Source organism: Coregonus lavaretus, assembly GCF_964263955.1.
Source record: "Coregonus lavaretus genome assembly, contig: HAP1_SCAFFOLD_7802, whole genome shotgun sequence".
Lineage (NCBI taxonomy): Eukaryota > Metazoa > Chordata > Actinopteri > Salmoniformes > Salmonidae > Coregonus > Coregonus lavaretus.
This window is the reverse complement of record NW_028162238.1, coordinates 1-19969: the sequence shown is the minus strand read 5'-3', so window position 1 is coordinate 19969 and position 19969 is coordinate 1. Positions and strand designations below refer to the sequence as shown.

Below are 19969 nucleotides of genomic sequence, written 5' to 3'. Positions count from 1 at the left end.
GTAGGGGTGTGGCTTTCAGATAGTTATTTTTAGCCACCCATGAGAGTAAATATGATTCCTGTTCATCTGGTCTGTTGCGTAGTTAGCACATGTTAAGGTTGAACATTGACATTTTTGTAGCTTCAATGATGCTTATAGAGTTTCCTAAAAGTCCACGTATGTCTCATTGTTGGGCTATGATACAGTGGTATACATTATTATAATATGTAATAAATACTCTACATATTATAGAATAATTTAATAAGGAAAAATTGAGTTTACAGTATGTAAACGCCTTAAAATAACCTACAGTAAGGATGACATTAAAACAGACCCAGTTGCTAGGTCAACCAAGCATGACATTAAAACAGACCCAGTTGCTAGGTCAACCAAGCATGACATTAAAACAGACCCAGTTGCTAGGTCAACCAAGCATGACATTAAAACAGACCCAGTTGCTAGGTCAACCGAGCATGACATTAAAACAGACCCAGTTGCTAGGTCAACCAAGCATGACATTAAAACAGACCCAGTTGCTAGGTCAACCGAGCATGACATTAAAACAGACCCAGTTGCTAGGTCTACCAAGCATGACATTAAAACAGACCCAGTTGCTAGGTCAACCAAGCATGACATTAAAACAGACCCAGTTGCTAGGTCAACCGAGCATGACATTAAAACAGACCCAGTTGCTAGGTCAACCTAGCATCACATTAAAACAGACCCAGTTGCTAGGTCAACCAAGCATGACATTAAAACAGACCCAGTTGCTAGGTCAACCGAGCATGACATTAAAACAGACCCAGTTGCTAGGTCAACCAAGCATGACATTAAAACAGACCCAGTTGCTAGGTCAACCAAGCATGACATTAAAACAGACCCAGTTGCTAGGTCAACCTAGCATGACATTAAAACAGACCCAGTTACTAGGTCAACCAAGCATGACATTAAAACAGACCCAGTTGCTAGGTCAACCAAGCATGACATTAAAACAGACCCAGTTGCTAGGTCAACCAAGCATGACATTAAAACAGACCCAGTTGCTAGGTCAACCAAGCATGACATTAAAACAGACCCAGTTGCTAGGTCAACTAAGCATGACATTAAAACAGACCCAGTTGCTAGGTAAACCAAGCATGACATTAAAACAGACCCAGTTGCTAGGTAAACCAAGCATGACATTAAAACAGACCCAGTTGCTAGGTCAACCAAGCATGACATTAAAACAGACCCAGTTGCTAGGTCAACCAAGCATGACATTAAAACAGACCCAGTTGCTAGGTCAACCAAGCATGACATTAAAACAGACCCAGTTGCTAGGTCAACCAAGCATGAGAGTAAAAAATACCCAACTGATGGTTAAATTAACCCGTGTTCTGTTAATACTAACAACCCAACATATTGGGTTATTCACGCAACCAAACTGTCTGGGTCAAAATAACCCAACATGTTCTTTCCACTACTTAACCTGCGCTGGGGTACTAAATAAACCAGATTGAGTGCAGTGCAGACATACCTTCACCCCAAGACCTATTCTGAACAGGAGTGCTGTGCTCGCCTAAGTGGTGGAGAAACTGAAGAAGACAGGACTCCAAGCTGCTCCTCCTGCTCACTGTCATGCTGGACCTTTAGATGTGGGGTGTGACATCCTCAGTGCAGACAGACCTTCACTCCAAGGCCTAATCTGAGGATAAATAACATGTTGGCTGAGTTGGTGGAGAAACTGAAGAAGACAGGACTCCAGGCTGCTCCCCCTCCTGCTCTGTGCTATGCTGGACCTGGAGATGTGGCGTGTGATTTCTGCACTGGGACCAGAAAGCAGAAAGCCCTCATGTCCTGTCTGGTGTGTGTGGCCTCTTACTGTGAGACTCACCTCCAACCTCACTATGAATCTCATGCTTTGAAGAAGCACCAGCTGGTCAAAGCCACAGCTATAGGACCAGCTTTAACATTGCAGATATATTGGGGCTTCTATCTGTGGAATTGTCTGCATCATTTCCAATCCCCCATATATATGTTTTGTAAATATTATTTTAAATATATTTTCCTTCTTTATTATTTTCCCCTAACCCTACCACCCCTCCTAAACTAATGGACAAACAATACTTAGGCTTCCACTTCCAGCTTATAAATGTACATACTACATACATTTCCCAGACACTACATTTTACATTAGTTATCTTTTGTTTGTTTTTAGTCCCCGCCTTCAGCTACCCGAAGCCCCTCCCATCTATCTCTGAAGACCATCCAGTTTTGATTTCTAGCTGCCATACAGTGCCTTCGGAAAGTATTCAGACCCTTTGACTTTTTCAACATTTTATTACGTTACAGCCTTATTCTAAAATTGATTAAATAAAACATTTTCCTCATCACTCTACCCACAATACCACATAATGACAAAGCGAAAACAGGTTTTTATTTTTACACACTTATTGAAAATACAAGACAGAAATACCTTATTTACATAAGTATTCAGACCCTTTGCTATGAGACTCAAAATTGAGCTCAGGTGCATCCTGTTTCCATTGATCATCCTTGAGATTTTTCTACAACTTGATTGGAGTCCACCTGTAGTAAATTCAATTGATTGGACATGATTTGTAAAGGCACACAGCTGTCTATATAAGGTCCCACAGTTGACAGTGCATGTCAGAGCAAAAACCAAGCCATGAGGGTGAAGGAATTGTCCGTAGAGCCCTGAGACAGGATTGTGTTGAGGCACAGATCTGGGGAAGGGTCCCAAAACATTTCTGCAACATTGAAGGTCCCCAAGATCACAATGGCCTCCATCATTCTTAAATGGAAGAAGTTTGTAACCACCAAGACTCTTCCTAGAGCTGGCCGCCTGGCCAAACTGAGCATCGGGGGAGAAGGGCCTTGGTCAGGGAAGTGACCAAGAACCCGATGGTAACTCTGACAGAGCTCCAGAGTTCCTCTGTGGAGATGGGAGAACCTTCCAGAAGGACAACCACCTCTGCAGCACTCCACCAATTAGGCCTTTATGGTAGAGTGGCCAGACGGAAGCCACTCCTCAGTAAAAGACACATGACAGCCCGCTTGGAGTTTGCCAAAAGGATCCTAAAGTACTCTCAGACCATGAGAAAGAAGATTCTCTGGTCTGATGAAACCAAGATTGAACTCTTTGGCCTGAATGCCAAGCGTCACGTCTGTAGAAAACATGGCACCATCCCTATGGTGAAGCATGGTGGTGGCAGCATCAGGCTGTGGGGATGTTTTTCAGAGGCACGGACTGGGAGAATAGCCAGGATCGAGGGAAAAATGAACAGAGCAAAGTACAGAGAGATCCTTGATGAAAACCTGCTTCAGAGCGCTCAGGATCTCAGACTGGGGCGAAGGTTCAACTTCCAACAAGACAACAACCCTAAGCACACAGCCAAGACGCAGGAGTGGCTTGGGGACAAGTCTCTGAATGTCCTTGAGTGGTCCAGCCAGATCCTGGAGTTGAACCCGATCGACCATCTCTGGAGAGACCTGAAAATAGCTGTGCAGCACTGATAGCAACAACAACCACCGTAGAAAAGTTGGCTGTGTTTACAGACAGACAGACGTACAGACAGACAGACAGAGGTTGTTTACTATGACTGGATGAAGGGATACAGTGTTGAAGGCTTCCTTTAGGTCTCCTGGTCTCTTGGGATTTAAACAGTGAATACAGTGAGATAGTCCTAACCATTCAATCAATGTACAGAACAAACAGTCATCATTAACACTATACAGAGTGGAGCCTATGGATAGAATATGTTATCAAAGAATTTAATACAATAGAATTTTAGGAATAGAAAATAATAAATGTTTTGACATGAAAGCACAGCCAGATGTTTTGACTTGACAGTGTGTCTCTATACCTCAGTCTCTGAAGACACCCAGCAATGGTTAGGATTATTAGAGAAGCTTTTCCTGCTGAAAGGCACTTTCATTTCATCTGGTTGCAGAAAACAATTCATTGGATATGTTCATAACCCCGTCCACCTATATGATGTGGGGGGTTTCTGTCTGACTAAGAAGAGATATAAAGAACTCTGATTGTAAAACGTCTTCTCTTTTTAGTCCTAGATATGGCTAGGGTTAGGGTTACTGCTGAATGTAGTAACTCTAACCCTGACCCTAGGCCTAACAGTAATAACCACACTGTAATGTAAAGTATTACCTCATTCTCAATGATCAGTCAATACATACAGTATTCATTTAAACTATAGTATATTGTATCAATATCAACCCCCCCCCCCCCCCCATTACAACCACTTATTAATTATTATAGACACTTATAATCAGTGTTATAACACATAAGTGTATTATAAGGCATTATGAAGCTTATTAAAATAATTATAATATGTACTTCATAGGAACTGTTACCCTTTATATATTCTAACAACTCATATTTGTTAGATTTATTCCAAATGAAGGGCCCTAACCTAGAAACTAAAATATTTGTCTCCCTCTCCACGTTGAACGCAGTTCTCTCTCTATCCCTCCCTCCCTCCCTCTAACCTCACCTATCTGGCAGATCCAGAAAGTCCCTCCCCCTCCCAAAAACTCACTTCTGTGGAAACGAAACTGATCTGAGTCTCTGTGTCGTCTGTCTGTGTGAGAGTGAACAACCGTCCAAATGGCTCAGCAGGGAGTTCTGCTGGACCAGGACCAGTTCTGTTGTTCTGTCTGTCTGGATCCAGTGAAGGAGCCGGTCACTACTGCCTGTGGACACAGCTGTATGCAACGTCATCTTCTTAGCTTGACTTCCATCCCCCAAAAACCTGTAGATACAGAGTACACAGTCAAGAGGAAGCCACTCCCTGTCCTCCGGTGTAGAGTTCCATGAAACAGAAAGTCATTTTTGACACCCTGTTGCTCAACCTTCAGGTGAAAGCACTAAAATGGCTGACAATCTAGAACTGTTCTGTTGCTCCGTCTGTCTGGATCCACTGAAGGATCCGGTGACTACTGCCTGTGGACACAGCTACTGTATGGGCTGTATTAAAGAAAGCTGGGATCAGGATGATCTGAAAGGGGTCTACACCTGTCCCCACACTCTAAACAATACTGGGTTGTTTGGTTGACCCAAATGTTGGGTTGCAGGCGTTGGGTCACTTAGTTGGGTTGTTTTCTTTAAAAACTGCTGGGTTATGGATGCTGGGTGTTGGGTTATTGTTGCTTGGTTATTGAGATATGACCCAGCAGGTCAGATCAGAAGACTGTAGGCATAGTTTAGTAGGGGTGTGGCTTTCAGATAGTTATTTTTAGCCACCCATGAGAGTAAATATATTTCCTGTTCATCTGGTCTGTTGCGTAGTTAGCACATGTTAAGGTTGAACATTGACATTTTTGTAGCTTCAATTATGCTTATAGAGTTTCCTAAAAGTCCACGTATGTCTCATTGTTGGGCTATAATACAGTGGTATACCTTATTATAATATGTAATAAATACTCTACATATTATAGAATAATTTAATAAGGGAAAATTGAGTTTACAGTATGTAAACGCCTTAAAATAACCTACAGTAAGGATGACATTAAAACAGACCCAGTTGCTAGGGCAACCAAGCATGACATTAAAACAGACCCAGTTGCTAGGTCAACCAAGCATGACATTAAAACAGACCCAGTTGCTAGGTCAACCAAGCATGACATTAAAACAGACCCAGTTGCTAGGTCAACCAAGCATGACATTAAAACAGACCCAGTTGCTAGGTCAACCAACCATGACATTAAAACAGACCCAGTTGCTAGGTCAACCAAGCATGACATTAAAACAGACCCAGTTGCTAGGTCAACCAAGCATGACATTAAAACAGACCCAGTTGCTAGGTCAACCAAGCATGACATTAAAACAGACCCAGTTACTAGGTCAACCAAGCATGACATTAAAACAGACCCAGTTGCTAGGTCAACCAAGCATGACATTAAAACAGACCCAGTTTCTAGGTCAACCAAGCATGACATTAAAACAGACCCAGTTGCTAGGTCAACCAAGCATGAGAGTAAAAAATACCCAACTGATGGTTAAATTAACCCGTGTTCTGTTAATACTAACAACCCAACATATTGGGTTATTCACGCAACCAAACTGTCTGGGTCAAAATAACCCAACATGTTCTTTCCACTACTTAACCTGCGCTGGGGTACTAAATAAACCAGATTGAGTGCAGTGCAGACATACCTTCACCCAAAGACCTATTCTGAACAGGAGTGCTGTGCTCGCCTAAGTGGTGGAGAAACTGAAGAAGACAGGACTCCAAGCTGCTCCTCCTGCTCACTGTCATGCTGGACCTTTAGATGTGGGGTGTGACGTCTGTAGAAAACATGGCACCATCCCTATGGTGAAGCATGGTGGTGGCAGCATCAGGCTGTGGGGATGTTTTTCAGAGGCACGGACTGGGAGAATAGCCAGGATCGAGGGAAAAATGAACAGAGCAAAGTACAGAGAGATCCTTGATGAAAACCTGCTTCAGAGCGCTCAGGATCTCAGACTGGGGCGAAGGTTCAACTTCCAACAAGACAACAACCCTAAGCACACAGCCAAGACGCAGGAGTGGCTTCGGGACAAGTCTCTGAATGTCCTTGAGTGGTCCAGCCAGATCCTGGAGTTGAACCCGATCGACCATCTCTGGAGAGACCTGAAAATAGCTGTGCAGCACTGATAGCAACAACAACCACCGCAGAAAAGTTGGCTGTGTTTACAGACAGACAGGCGTACAGACAGACAGACAGAGGTTGTTTACTATGACTGGATGAAGGGATACAGTGTTGAAGGCTTCCTTTAGGTCTCCTGGTGTCTTGGGATTTAATCTGTGAATACAGTGAGATAGTCCTAACCATTCAATCAATGTACAGAACAAACAGTCATCATTAACACTATACAGAGTGGAGCCTATGGATATAATATATTATCAAAGAATATAATACAATATAATTTTATGAATAGAAAATAATACATGTTTTGACATGAATGCACAGCCAGATGATTTGACTTGACAGTGTGTCTCTATACCTCAGTCTCCGAAGACACCCAGCAATGGTTAGGATTATTAGAGAAGCTTTTCCTGCTGAAAGGCAGTTTCATTTCATCTGGTTGCAGAAAACAATTCATTGGATATGTTCATAACCCCGTCCACCTATAAGATGTGGGGGGTTTCTGTCTGACTAAGAAGAGATACAAAGAACTCTGATTATAAAACGTCTTCTCTTTTTAGTCCTAGATATGGCTAGGGTTAGGGTTACTGCTGAATGTAGTAACTCTAACCCTGACCCTAGGCCTAACAGTAATACCCACACTGTAATGTAAAGTATTACCTCATTCTCAATGATCAGTCAATACATACAGTATTCATTTAAACTACAGTATATTGTATCAATATCAACCCCCCCCCCCCACCCCCCCCCATTACAACCACTTATGAATTATTATAGACACTTATAATCAGTGTTATAACACATAAGTGTATTATAAGGCATTATGAAGCTTATTATAATAATTATAATATGTACTTCATAGGAACTGTTACCCTTTATATATTCTAACAACTCATATTTGTTAGATTTATTCCAAATGAAGGGCCCTAACCTAGAAACTAAAATATTTGTCTCCCTCTCCACGTTGAATGCAGTTCTCTCTCTATCCCTCCCTCCCTCCCTCTAACCTCACCTATCTGGCAGATCCAGAAAGTCCACGCCCTCCCAAAAACGAACTTATGTGGAAACGAAACTGATCTGAGTCTCTGTGTCGTCTGTCTGTGTGAGAGTGAACAACCATCCAAATGGCTCAGCAGGGAGTTCTGCTGGACCAGGACCAGTTCTGTTGTTCTGTCTGTCTGGATCTACTGAAGGAGCCGGTCACTACTGCCTGTGGACACAGTTACTGTAGGCGCTGTATTGAGGACTGCTGGGATCAGGATGTTCTGAAAGGGGTCTATAGCTGTCCTCAGTGCAGAGAGACCTTCACTCCAAGGCCTAATCTGAGGAAAAATACCATTTTGGCTGAGATGGTGGAGAAACTGAAGAAGACAGGACTCCAGGCTGCTCTCCCTCCTGCTCTGTGCTATGCTGGACCTGGAGATGTGGCGTGTGATGTCTGCACTGGGACCAGAAAGCAGAAAGCCCTCATGTCCTGTCTGGTGTGTCTGGCCTCTTACTGTGAGACTCACCTCCAACCTCACTATGAATCTCCTGCTTTGAAGAAGCACAAGCTGGTCAAAGCCACCGCACAACTACAGGAGAAGATCTGCTCTCATCATGACAAACTGCTGGAGGTTTTCTGTCGTACCGATCAACAGTGTATCTGTCTGCTGTGTGTGATGAATGAACATAAAGGCCATGATACAGTGTCAGCTGCAGCAGAGAGGACTGAGAAACAGGTAAGACCAGAACTACTTGTTGGTGACTGTCTGATAAACAAATAATTAAAGATACAGTAGGATCTAAGGCTGTTTGAATATGAGATCATTCAAATGAAATCGATCCACGGCAGAACAAATATGAACACAAACCTTGAGTATATAGATATGTTAACCCAGATTCTCCAAATGTATCACCATTTTCTAAAGTCAAACACCATTATCATTTGTTATCAAACACCCAATCAGCTCCCCTGTTTTGTGCACTGTTAAAACTATAATCATTCACATAATAATATAATTTCACACAGACACTTCCTCAACATTTTAATCCCTATCTTCTATGGGCCCTATGTCCCATTACTATACTATTGATCTACTGGACAAATAAAGCTTGATAGCTCATTGAAGAGTGATTCTCCACAGAGGCAGCTGGGGATGAGTCAGCAGAAGGTCCAGCAGAGATTCCAGGAGAGAGAGAAGGAGCTCCAACAGGCTGTAAAGTCTCTCAAGGTGAGTATTGTTGACCAGAGGAGACACACCATTTAACTTCTCTCCTCCAGTCAGAGAGAGAGAGAGGGGCCCCTAATACAATCCCACTGGCTCCACTGTTGGGAACAGGCTGTCTGGACCCCTTTCAGAGAATAGACTGCTTAATGTAACAGGCGGGATATGAACCCGGGTCTACTGAGGGAGAAACCAACATCTTGACCGTTACACCAAGAGGACATTCCCTATTGGGCTGAGGGCCGACACTGATTTTGAAGTCGAAGGCGGGGCTACCTCATCACAAAACCTTGAGAAATCATGACTGACTCATGTCCCCTATACATTAACATGGAGCTCTCTCTCTCTCTCAATTCAAATCAATTCAAAGGGATTTATTGGCATGGGAAACATATGTTTACATTGCCAAAGCAAGTGAAATAGATAATAAACAAAAGTGAAATAAACCACCAGAAATGAACAGTAAACATTGCACTCACAAAAGTTTCAAAGGAATAGAGACATTTCAAATGTTATAATTCAAGTGCAAACCGAGTGAGCCATTCGCCAGACTGAGTTCTGGAGGTGAAATGGAAATGAATGAGGGAGAGTTAAGTGAGGTAGAAGATGTGGTGAAGAGCTCAGAACCAGAGCCTGGCATCAATGGACATGATAAAGAAGAATCTGGTGCAGTAGGAGTTACATTGTTGGAGAAAGTGGATCCATACCTTTTGGCAGATCCATTTGTAGTTTCAGGGTGGGTGGGAAAGGAGTTGGGTGCAGTTGAATCAGTGAAGGTAACCTGTAGTGATATTTGTTTGTGTTTCGTTTGGTGCAACACAGACCTGGTGGTGAGCGTGGTGAAACAGAGGAGTCACTGTCAGTCCTTTTGAGTTTTGAGTCTTTACCCGTCATGGTCATGGTAGGATATATCAGTTATCCTGTTAGAGCTTTTGTGGCGAATCCACTGCGCTGTTTCAGGTGCAACGTTTATGGTAATGTTGCAGCAGTTTGTAGGAGGGAGATTCCAAGATGTGGGAAGTGTGCAGGAGGGGATAGAGGATTGAGTAGTTTTGGTGGATAAAGTTGTGTGTGTCAACTGTTGGGATGCCCATGTTGCTGGGGATCTGAAGTGTCCGGTGCGAGAGAGGCAGGTTGAGGTGGCTAGAGTCAGAGTAGTGCAGAAGGTGTCGTATGCTGAGGCAGTGAAGAAAGTAGAGGAGGATGGGTCAAGGGTGAGAGATCCTGAGAGGATCCCTGTGAGTAGTAGATCTGTGCCAGCACAGAGGGATAGGCCAACGAGTGATATATGCTTTAGTAAAGTTAGCTTCTTAGAGTTCATAGCAATGGTTATCAACTGTACTGCACAAATGGAACGTAAATCACATAAAATAGATGTTGTGGTGGCAGCTGCAGAGAAGTATTTGGGCATACAAGATTTGACTTCAGAAGAGTTACAGGTTGTGTTGAGTGGTGGTGTCCCGTCCTCCCAGGCCGTTGGCATGGTGCAGGAGCAGATAGGGTCAAAGTAGTGGAATGGGGTAGTGGGTATTTAATGAGTGTAGGGTTAGTTGGAAGGTTGTTTTTTAAAATTATTATAGTTTCCCCTTTTCCCATTTTGTATCACAAAGTATAATGGATTTATATTATAGTCCAGTTGGGGGCGGTAATGCAACATATTGGATGCCAACCATTGTTAAACTCCAAAGAAGAAGAACCGTTATATTAAGGCTATGTACAGTGTTGTAAGGATGTCTCTGTCTCTCTCATTCCATCACTTTCACGGTAGTTGGTTGTGTGGGTCTCTGGTTATGAATGGGGTGCTGACAGACAATCGTTGATGGATATTTATAGAGCTGTGATCAGGACGACAATTGATTATGGGTGTATAGTTTATGAAACAGCGGCAAGGACCTAATCCAGTATAAAGCTTTAAGAATATGTATTGGTGCATTTAAATCAACATCTGTATGTGCCTTACTAGTGGAGGCAGGCGAGATGCCTTTGGATATACAGCGTAAAAAATGGTCATTATCTTATTGGGTTGAAAGGCTGTGAGGTTGAGCATCCCACTGCTACTGTTCTAGATGACTGTTGGGAATATACTAGTAGACAAGGCAGTGGTTTTGGTTGGACAGTTGGAAAGCTTGCTGATGAGAGTGGTTTGAGGGAGTTGGAGGTTGGCCCTTCTGTGGTGATAGGGGATGTTCCTCCATGGTTACTCCCAGACCCTGTTGTTGATCTAACCTTGGTAGAGAAAAGGAAAGATTGGTCAGAAGTTAGTGATATAGTGAAACTGGTTGACAATTACATTGGTAAACGTTTTTATGCTTTTTTAATGATTTTCACAGACTGATCCAAGGACCCAGATAGTGGGCTCACAGGAGCAGGTGTTTACGTTCCTGAATTTGATGTGCAGATACAGTGGGGAAAAAAAGTATTTAGTCAGCCACCAATTGTGCAAGTTCTCCCACTTAAAAAGATGAGAGAGGCCTGTAATTTTCATCATAGGTACACGTCAACTATGACAGTCAAAATGAGAAAAAAATATCCAGAAAATCACATTGTAGGATTTTTTATGAATTTATTTGCAAATTATGGTGGAAAATAAGTGTTTGGTCACCTACAAACAAGCAATATTTCTGGCTCTCACAGACCTGTAACTTCTTCTTTAAGAGGCTCCTCTGTCCTCCACTCGTTACCAGTATTAATGGCACCTGTTTGAACTTGTTATCAGTATAAAAGACACCTGTCCACAACCTCAAACAGTCACACTCCAAACTCCACTATGGCCAAGACCAAAGAGCTGTCAAAGGACACCAGAAACATAATTGTAGACCTGCACCAGGCTGGGAAGACTGAATCTGCAATAGGTAAGCAGCTTGGTTTGAATAAATCAACTGTGGGAGCAATTATTAGGAAATGGAAGACATACAAGACCACTGATAATCTCCCTCGATCTGGGGCTCGACGCAAGATCTCACCCCGTGGGGTCAAAATGATCACAAGAACGGTGAGCAAAAATCCCAGAACCACACGGGGGGACCTAGTGAATGACCTGCAGAGAGCTGGGACCAAAGTAACAAAGCCTACCATCAGTAACACACTACGCCGCCAGGGACTCAAATCCTGCAGTGCAGACGTGTCCCCCTGCTTAAGTCCAGGCCCGTCTGAAGTTTGCTAGAGTGCATTTGGATGATCCAGAAGAGGATTGGGAGAATGTCATATGGTCAGATGAAACCAAAATATAACTTTTTGGTCAAAACTCAACTCGTCGTGTTTGGAGGACAAAGAATGCTGAGTTGCATCCAAAGAACACCATACCTACTGTGAAGCATGGGGGTGGAAACATCATGCTTTGGGGCTGTTTTTCTGCAAAGGGACCAGGACGACTGATCCGTGTAAAGGAAAGAATGAATGGGGCCATGTATCGTGAGATTTTGAGTGAAAACCTCCTTCCATCAGCAAGGGCATTGAAGATGAAACGTGGCTGGGTCTTTCAGCATGACAATGATCTCAAACACACCGCCTGGGCAACGAATGAGTGGCTTCGTAAGAAGCATTTCAAGGTCCTGGAGTGGCCTAGCCAGTCTCCAGATCTCAACCCCATAGAAAATCTTTGGAGGGAGTTGAAAGTCCGTGTTGCCCAGCGACAGCCCCAAAACATCACTGCTCTAGAGGAGATCTGCATGGAGGAATGGGCCAAAATACCAGCAACAGTGTGTGAAAACCTTGTGAAGACTTACAGAAAAAGTTTGACCTGTGTCATTGCCAACAAAGGGTATATAACAAAGTATTGAGAAACTTTTTTTATTGACCAAATACTTATTTTCCACCATAATTTGCAAATTAATTAATAAAAAATCCTACAATGTGATTTTCTGGATTTTTTTTCTCATTTTGTCTGTCATAGTTGACGTGTACCAATGATGAAAATTACAGGCCTCTCTCATCTTTTTAAGTGGGAGAACTTGCACAATTGGTGGCTGACTAAATACTTTTTTCCCCCACTGTATGTAGAAGACTAACAGATGAACTGTCAGTATACTCAGTTGAACTGTTGGCGATAATAGTTGCCCTCCAGTGGGTGGAGGACGTACAACCTGGTAGAATTATAGTATTCTCAGATTCTCTGTCTGTATTGAATAGTTTATCATCTGGTAAATCTAATAGGAGTGACCTGCTATTGGAGGTATTAATGTTATTATGGAGAATTGAGAGAATGGGTGTAGTAGTGAGATTCTGCTGGGTCCCAGCACATACGGGTGTGGAAGGGAATGAAATTGTAGACCAGTTAGCTAAAAGAGCTTTGAAATGAGATATAATTTATATTAATGTTCCACTGGGTAGAGGTGAGGCCAAATGTAAGATCAGAGCCATTTTGATAGATGTGTGGCAGAAGAGATGGTACTCTGAGCACAAGGGCCGGCATTTATATGAATAGTTTACAGTTTTACAGAAAGGTCGATGGACCAAGATTCAAAAGTCAGATTAGGAAGGAAGATGTGGTGTTTACTAAATTGCGCTTAGGACATTGTACATTGAACTCGTCATTACATCTGGTTGGCAAGCATGGGAATGGTTTGTGTCTGGGGGGTACGGTCGATGAAACGGTGGAGCATGTGTTGTTATATTGTTGTAAGTATGTTGAAGAGAGGGAAAGATTGAAGTGTAGGGTCATTGAGGTTGGACGGGGTTGGGGGGGTTTGGAAGGGATTTTGGGGATGGGGGGTGGGGGGGGGTCTATTAGAAGTTAGTAGGGCTCTTCTTTATTTTCTCAGAAGTACTCAGTTAGGCAGGAGGATTTAAGAAATGTTGGAAACCGTGATTGACCACACACTCCAGCACAGTAGGTGGCGGCATGCACCTTTAACGTTGGTTTGTGGACCGCCATTATATCATAGAAGAAGAAGTTGGTTGTGTGAGAGATTTGTGTTTCGTGAGGAGGGCTACTATTCTTTTTTCTTTTGGTTCTTGCGTATTTTCTGAATTTATTTTCTCATGGTGGAGGGTTTGTTTATTGGTTTCCACTGTTTATCGTTTAGAGTTGAGGGAGGAGTAGGGGTAGTTTGTTAGGGCGGCGTGATGGCCTCAACCGAGTGGAGAAGAAACGCTGTCGCTTCGGGTGCGTTCCGGAGAAAGGTGTGGAGGAAGTTTTGCTCATGGTCGGCGAACAGGTTGGAGCGGAACATCTGCACTCTGCATCCAGAATGAACAAGGCGGTGGTTGTGTTAATGAAAAAGGTTTGTCTTGTTGCGAGTGGGATTTTTGTGAGGGGTGTGTTGGTGCAGATGTCGCCTCTTTCGATAAGAGTTGTGGTGGCTAATCTGCCTCCGTTTATTGCTTACGAACAGACCGCAAGTAGTTGGTTAGTTTTGGTAAATTTGCAAGTGGTTTTCGTGTGCTCTCGGCTGGGTGCCAAGCGGAATCCGTTAAACATGTCTCTTTTCGTAGACAAGTGTTTGTTTCTTAACAAACTTCAAGGTTACACAGGGGAGGGGTGGAACACAGGGTTTGGTAGCACAGATAGTTTTGGGTGTTTCTAGTGTGGGGATCATCAGTTATAGGCTACAAGCAGCAATATGATTGATAGGTAGGACAGGTATTGAACCCAAATAATCCCTACTCAGATGCGCTAACCTCAACCCTAGTAAACATGCATTATAAAAACCTTCTATATAAAATTATCTCATATTGGGAGTAAATAGCCTCTGAATAGAAAAGAAAAAACACTGCATCTTCCAGCCCACCAATAAATTACATAATGCAACCGTCGCGGTTATCATATTTACCTCAACATGCCCCTCGCTTGCGTGAGAAGACAGAGTGCTCAATGCTGGTTGATGAATTTGACAATTAATGTACTAGGAAAATACGTTTTTGTCGACCAGAGGTGACTGAATTAATGTTCAGGCGTATTGATAATCATTATAGTAATGAAGTATAATTTCAAAACATGAAAGTTGTCAAGTGGTGGTGGTACCAGGAGGGAGGAGAGTAGAGCAGGGTCAAGTGGTGGTGGTACCAGGAGGGAGGAGAGTAGAGCAGGGTCAAGTGGTGGTGGTACCAGGAGGGAGGAGTGTAGAGCAGGGTCAAGTGGTGGTGGTACCAGGAGGGAGGAGAGTAGAGCAGGGTCAAGTGGTGGTGGTACCAGGAGGGAGGAGAGTAGAGCAGGGTCAAGTGGTGGTGGTACCAGGAGTGAGGAGAGTAGTGCAGGGTCAAGTGGTGGTGGTACCAGGAAGGAGGAGAGTAGTGCAGGGTCAAGTGGTGGTGGTACCAGGAAGGAGGAGAGTAGTGAATGGCCAAGTGGTGGTGCGCAGGCCGTGGAGAAAGCGGTGGTGGGGAGGGTTGCAGCTGGGCTACATGAGCTGAGGCAGGTTTCTGTAGTAACAGAGACTCCAGTGGGCGAAGGCTTGGTGGGCTCATCCCAGGAAATATTGCCTGTCATTGGGGAAGAGACTCTGATCAGGGGGGAAGTGCAGGGGGGCAGAGACTGGGGAGGAGGAGGAAGAGGGGGGAGGTGAGTGTGCGGGAGCGGAGGACAAGGCGTCTCGTTTTCAGACGGCTCATTGGATCCAGAGCTGACAGACAGTCAGGCTGAGGGCCCAGTATATATGTTGAGAGAACTTTCTAGGTTCCTGATGGAGACTAAAGGGGAAAAAGAAGGTTCTGCTGGAGTCTTATTTGATTGATCCTGGAAGGTTTGTAAGGTCAGTACAACACGTGATGAAGAATGAGGGGTTTAGTGTCCTCTCACCCAGGAAGCGGTATAGGCTGAGAAAATGGGTCATGGGTTCTTAAGGGCATGTCTTCAGAATCTGCTTAAATTGATGGTTTTTTCTGGCATGGCGGCTTTATGGGCTTCTCTACTGGTTTCTGATTGTGGTGATTTCCCTCCCACCTCTTATGGAGATTTCACGGTTAGACTTCCTTAACATGAACGGCAGCAGAGACTGGGGGAATATGTCAAACCAAAACATTTAAACGTGATTTTTTAGCAAGAGACACACAGTGATGTGATTAATGAAGTGTATTGGGGGTCTGGTGGAAGGGGGCGCAGGTGCTGAGCCATGGCACAAATCTTAGTGCAGGGGTAGCAAAAGAGGTGTGTAAGGGTAGGTTGTTAGTGGTTAGAGCCAAAATCAATGACCTTGTCTTTGCTTTCCAAAATGTGTCTGCACCTAGTACAGGGCTCAGTTCTCTGTTTCAACAGGGCCCAGGCAGGTGTCCTATTGGAAATTCCATGTAAAGCTCTTCCAAGATGACACTTTTTGCTCAAACTTCCAAGGCTTTTGGGAGAGGTGGGGACAGCAGAAGGGGGAGTTTGAGTCTCTCAGTCAGTGGTGGGACGAAGGGAAAGCCCAGATTCAGGTTTTCAGTCAGCAGTATACATATTCTTCCTCTTCAGAGGCCAGGAGAGTACTGGGGAAGATTGAGTGGTTCATTAGTGAGGTGGAGGCTGAGCTGGTGGGTCAAGGTAGGGTGGGGCTACAAGATAATCTATCTGAACTACGCAGGGACCTAGTGGCTTTCATTTCAGATGAAAGCAAAAGGATCACTTGTAAGAGCTAGTTTGATGCTCCCAGCTCTTTTGGGTTGGAGAAACAGAGTGGGGAAACCAAGAAAATCCATTGTTTACGTTGGTCTGATGGGTGGGTAACTTCTGTTGTGGTGAGATGAGGGAGCCTGATGGGTGGGTAACTTCTGTTGTGGGGAGATGAGGGAGCCTGATGGGTGGGTAACTTCTGTTGTGGGGAGATGAGGGAGCCTGATGGGTGGGTAACTTCTGTTGTGGGGGAGATGAGGCTGCGGCTGTGGAGTTGTACTCTGATTTATAGAGGGCAGAACTCTGTGGTCCTCTGTAGAGCACGGCGCTTGTAACGCCAGGGTAGTGGGTTCGATCCCCGGGACCACCCATATGTAAAAATGTATGCACATGACTGTAAGTCGCTTTGGATAAAAGCGTCTGCTAAATGGCATATTATTATTATTATTATTATTATTATCCTGGGTTTTCTCAGGTTCTGCTCACAGACCTTTCCAAACTCTCTCTGTCACAGATAAATCAAATAGACATTTCCCTGGCCTTTCACAAACTCTCAGCTGCTGTCTCTCAGACGGTCTGCCTGTGGATTTTTATAAAAAGTTCTGGGGAATTATTGGACAGAACGTGTGTTGTGTGAGTGTACTGTGGTGTTGGGTACTGGATAATGTGATTGTGTGGAGGTTGTGTTGGCACGCAATGTGCTTTTAGGGGTGGGGGTGTTAGTGTAATGAGGATGGCTCATTAAAGTAAGACAAGTCAGTCTCTCTCTCTCTCTCTCTTAACAGCGCTCTGCACAGGCAGCAGTGGAGGACAGTGATAAGATCTTTACCGAGCTGATCCGCTCCATTGAGAGAAGGCGCTCTGAGGTGAAGGAGCTGATCAGAGCCCAAGAGAAGGCTCAAGTGAGTCAAGCTGAAGGACTCCTGGAGCAACTGGAGCAGGAGATAGCTGAGCTGAGGAAGAGAAGCACTGAGCTGGAGCAGCTCTCACACACAGAGGATCACATCCATTTCCTCCAGGTAACTCAACTGCCTTGATACATGTGATATGAAATTAACTTAATGTGAAACTCTCAATCATTTGGTTCTGCTCTCTCTCTCTCTCTCTCTCTCTCCAGAGTTATCAGTCTCTCTCCGGTACCAGTGTATCTTCAGACTTTCCCAGCATCGTTGTCCATCCTCTTCAGTACTTTGGAGATGTGAGTAAGACTGTGTCTGAACTGAGAGAGAAACTAGAAGACGTCCTTAAAGGAGAATGGACCAAGATCTCCACTACAGGTGTGTTGAAAATAATAAGAACATCAACTTTAGACCATTGAAAGTTCCCTACTAGTCATATACATGTGGAATATGGTGTGATGATAACATTCCCTCTCTCTGTGAATGTGTTTGTGTGTCTGTAGTGAATATAGTGGATGTTGTACTGCCTCCAGAGCCCAAGACCAGAGAACAGTTCTTACAATGTGAGTCTCTTCATTCTGAAGTAACTAACAGTCTCTTTTTACTGACACTCCTAACAATCCCTCTAGAAATATATAGCAATAGTAGATCTAATCAAAGACTGGGTATCTATCTGACTCCTCATATTTCTCTGATTTGATCTCTGCTGTGCTCTAATCAAAGACAGGGTAGATACAGTATCTGACTTCACTTATTGTTCTAACTCCCCTCATTGGTCTCTGCTCTGCTCTTCTCCCAGATTCCTGTCAGCTCACACTGGACCCAAACACAGCAGACACACTCCTCTCTCTGTCTAAAGGGAACAGAAAGGTGACCTATACAGACCAAGAACAACCATATCCTGTTCATCCAGACAGATTCACCAACTACCAGGTTCTGTGTAGAGAGGGTCTGTCTGGACGCTGTTACTGGGAGGTGGAGTGGAGTGGGGAGTGTGTTTATACAGCAGTCTCATATAAAGACATCAGCAGAACAGGGACAGATGGTGGATTTGGAGAGAATGACAAGTCCTGGAGTTTAGAGTGCTCTAGTGGTGGTTATAGGTTCATACACAATAATGTTGGGACTAAAGTATCAGGCCCTCAGTCCTCCAGAGTAGGAGTGGACCTGGATCACAAGGCAGGTACTCTGTCCTTCTACAGTGTCTCTGACACAATGACCCTCCTCCACAGAGTCCAGACCACATTCACTCAGCCCCTCTATCCTGGGTTTAATCTCTATGGTACTGCTGAGCTGGTTAAACTGTAGTAGGGTCCACATAGATACTAGTCATGCTGGTGTAGTCTATAGCTGAGCTGGTTAAACTGTAGTAGGGTCCACATAGATACTAGTCATGCTGGTGTAGTCTATAGCTGAGCTGGTTAAACTGTAGTAGGATCCACATAGATACTAGTCATGCTGGTGTAGTCTATAGCTGAGCTGGTTAAACTGTAGTAGGGTCCACATAGATACTAGTCATGCTGGTGTAGTCTATAGCTGAGCTGGTTAAACTGTAGTAGGGTCCACATAGATACTAGTCATGCTGGTGTAGTCTATAGCTGAGCTGGTTAAACTGTAGTAGGGTCCACATAGATACTAGTCATGCTGGTGTAGTCTATAGCTGAGCTGGTTAAACTGTATTAGGGTCCACATAGATACTAGTCATGCTGGTGTAGTCTATAGCTGAGCTGGTTAAACTGTAGTAGGGTCCACATAGATACTAGTCATGCTGGTGTAGTCTATAGCTGAGCTGTTTAAACTGTAGTAGCGTCCACATAGATACTAGTTATGCTGGTGGTGATGGTCCCCAGATATAATACTCTGTTTTTCTGTACAATTATTTATGTCTGACTGATTTAATCTTCAGAGTGTAATTAAAACGTAATAACGTATTTATATCAAATGCAATGTTTTAATTGGCTACATTTACATTAATCATGATGTTTGCTGTTAATGTATGTTGGTTGTCATTCAGAACCATTGAAATGTTTTCCCAATTGGTTCTCTGTCTCAATGTCATTTTCCTCAGTATCTTGGAACAGGTAGTGTTACTTACTTGCTAATTGAACTATATGGGCCGGTTTTCCGGACACAGATGAAGCCTAGTTCTAGACTAAAAAGCATGTTCAATGGAGATGTCCGGGAAATCGGCCCTAAGTTTGGTATAATTTATTCTCCCATACGGCTCAGTCAAGCAACATTAAACCTGTCCAGCAGGTGGTGCTATTAACCAAACAATAAAAACAGCAGATATCTTGACTTGCCACTCAGTATATCAGTAATGTTCAGAATTGTACTTTAATATCATTGGAGATTGATGGTCTTTTTAATCCACTATCCAGAGTCAGGAACAGATTAAGTTAGGTCTGCTACTGTTCAGTTATTAAATATGATTCATGGTGATGGGAAATAAAAAATACATCTAGTAGTAGTTTTCCTTTGCTATTTATTCCAAGGTGTGTCTTTAACTTGTAAATGGATTGTATTGAAGCTGGCATGTGGTGTGGATGATAGAATAGAGTGAATAGAGGAGAGAAGAGAGGAGGAGAGGAGAACATAATATAGAAGACAGATAAGATAGAGAGAGAATTCATACCCAGGGGAGTTACTGACTCTGGCCCAAATGACACCCTGTTCATTACGTAGTGCACTAGGCTACTTCTGATCAGATC

General features: G+C 43.6%; 1 protein-coding gene across 1 annotated transcript; it reads left to right on the top strand.

The window, feature by feature from the left end:
* The first annotated feature begins 7703 nt into the window (after window positions 1-7703).
* LOC311119433 (tripartite motif-containing protein 16-like) lies at window positions 7704-19725 on the top strand. Its single transcript, XM_084194127.1, has 6 exons — window positions 7704-8348; window positions 8754-8840; window positions 17145-17378; window positions 17477-17636; window positions 17762-17821; window positions 18058-19725. Exons 1-6 carry the CDS (start codon window positions 7752-7754, stop codon window positions 18564-18566), a joined length of 1647 nt encoding a protein of 548 aa, XP_084050253.1. The 5' UTR covers window positions 7704-7751; the 3' UTR covers window positions 18567-19725.
* The last annotated feature ends 244 nt before the right edge of the window (window positions 19726-19969 follow it).

Coding starts and splice junctions, on each gene's coding strand:
- LOC311119433 (XM_084194127.1), top strand. CDS start 7,752: ATGGCTCAGCAGGGAGTTCTGCTGGACCAGGACCAGTTCTGTTGTTCT. Junction 17,379..17,476: donor ATCACATCCATTTCCTCCAG/GTAACTCAACTG, acceptor CTCTCTCTCCAG/AGTTATCAGTCTCTCTCCGG. Junction 17,822..18,057: donor CAGAGAACAGTTCTTACAAT/GTGAGTCTCTTC, acceptor CTCTTCTCCCAG/ATTCCTGTCAGCTCACACTG.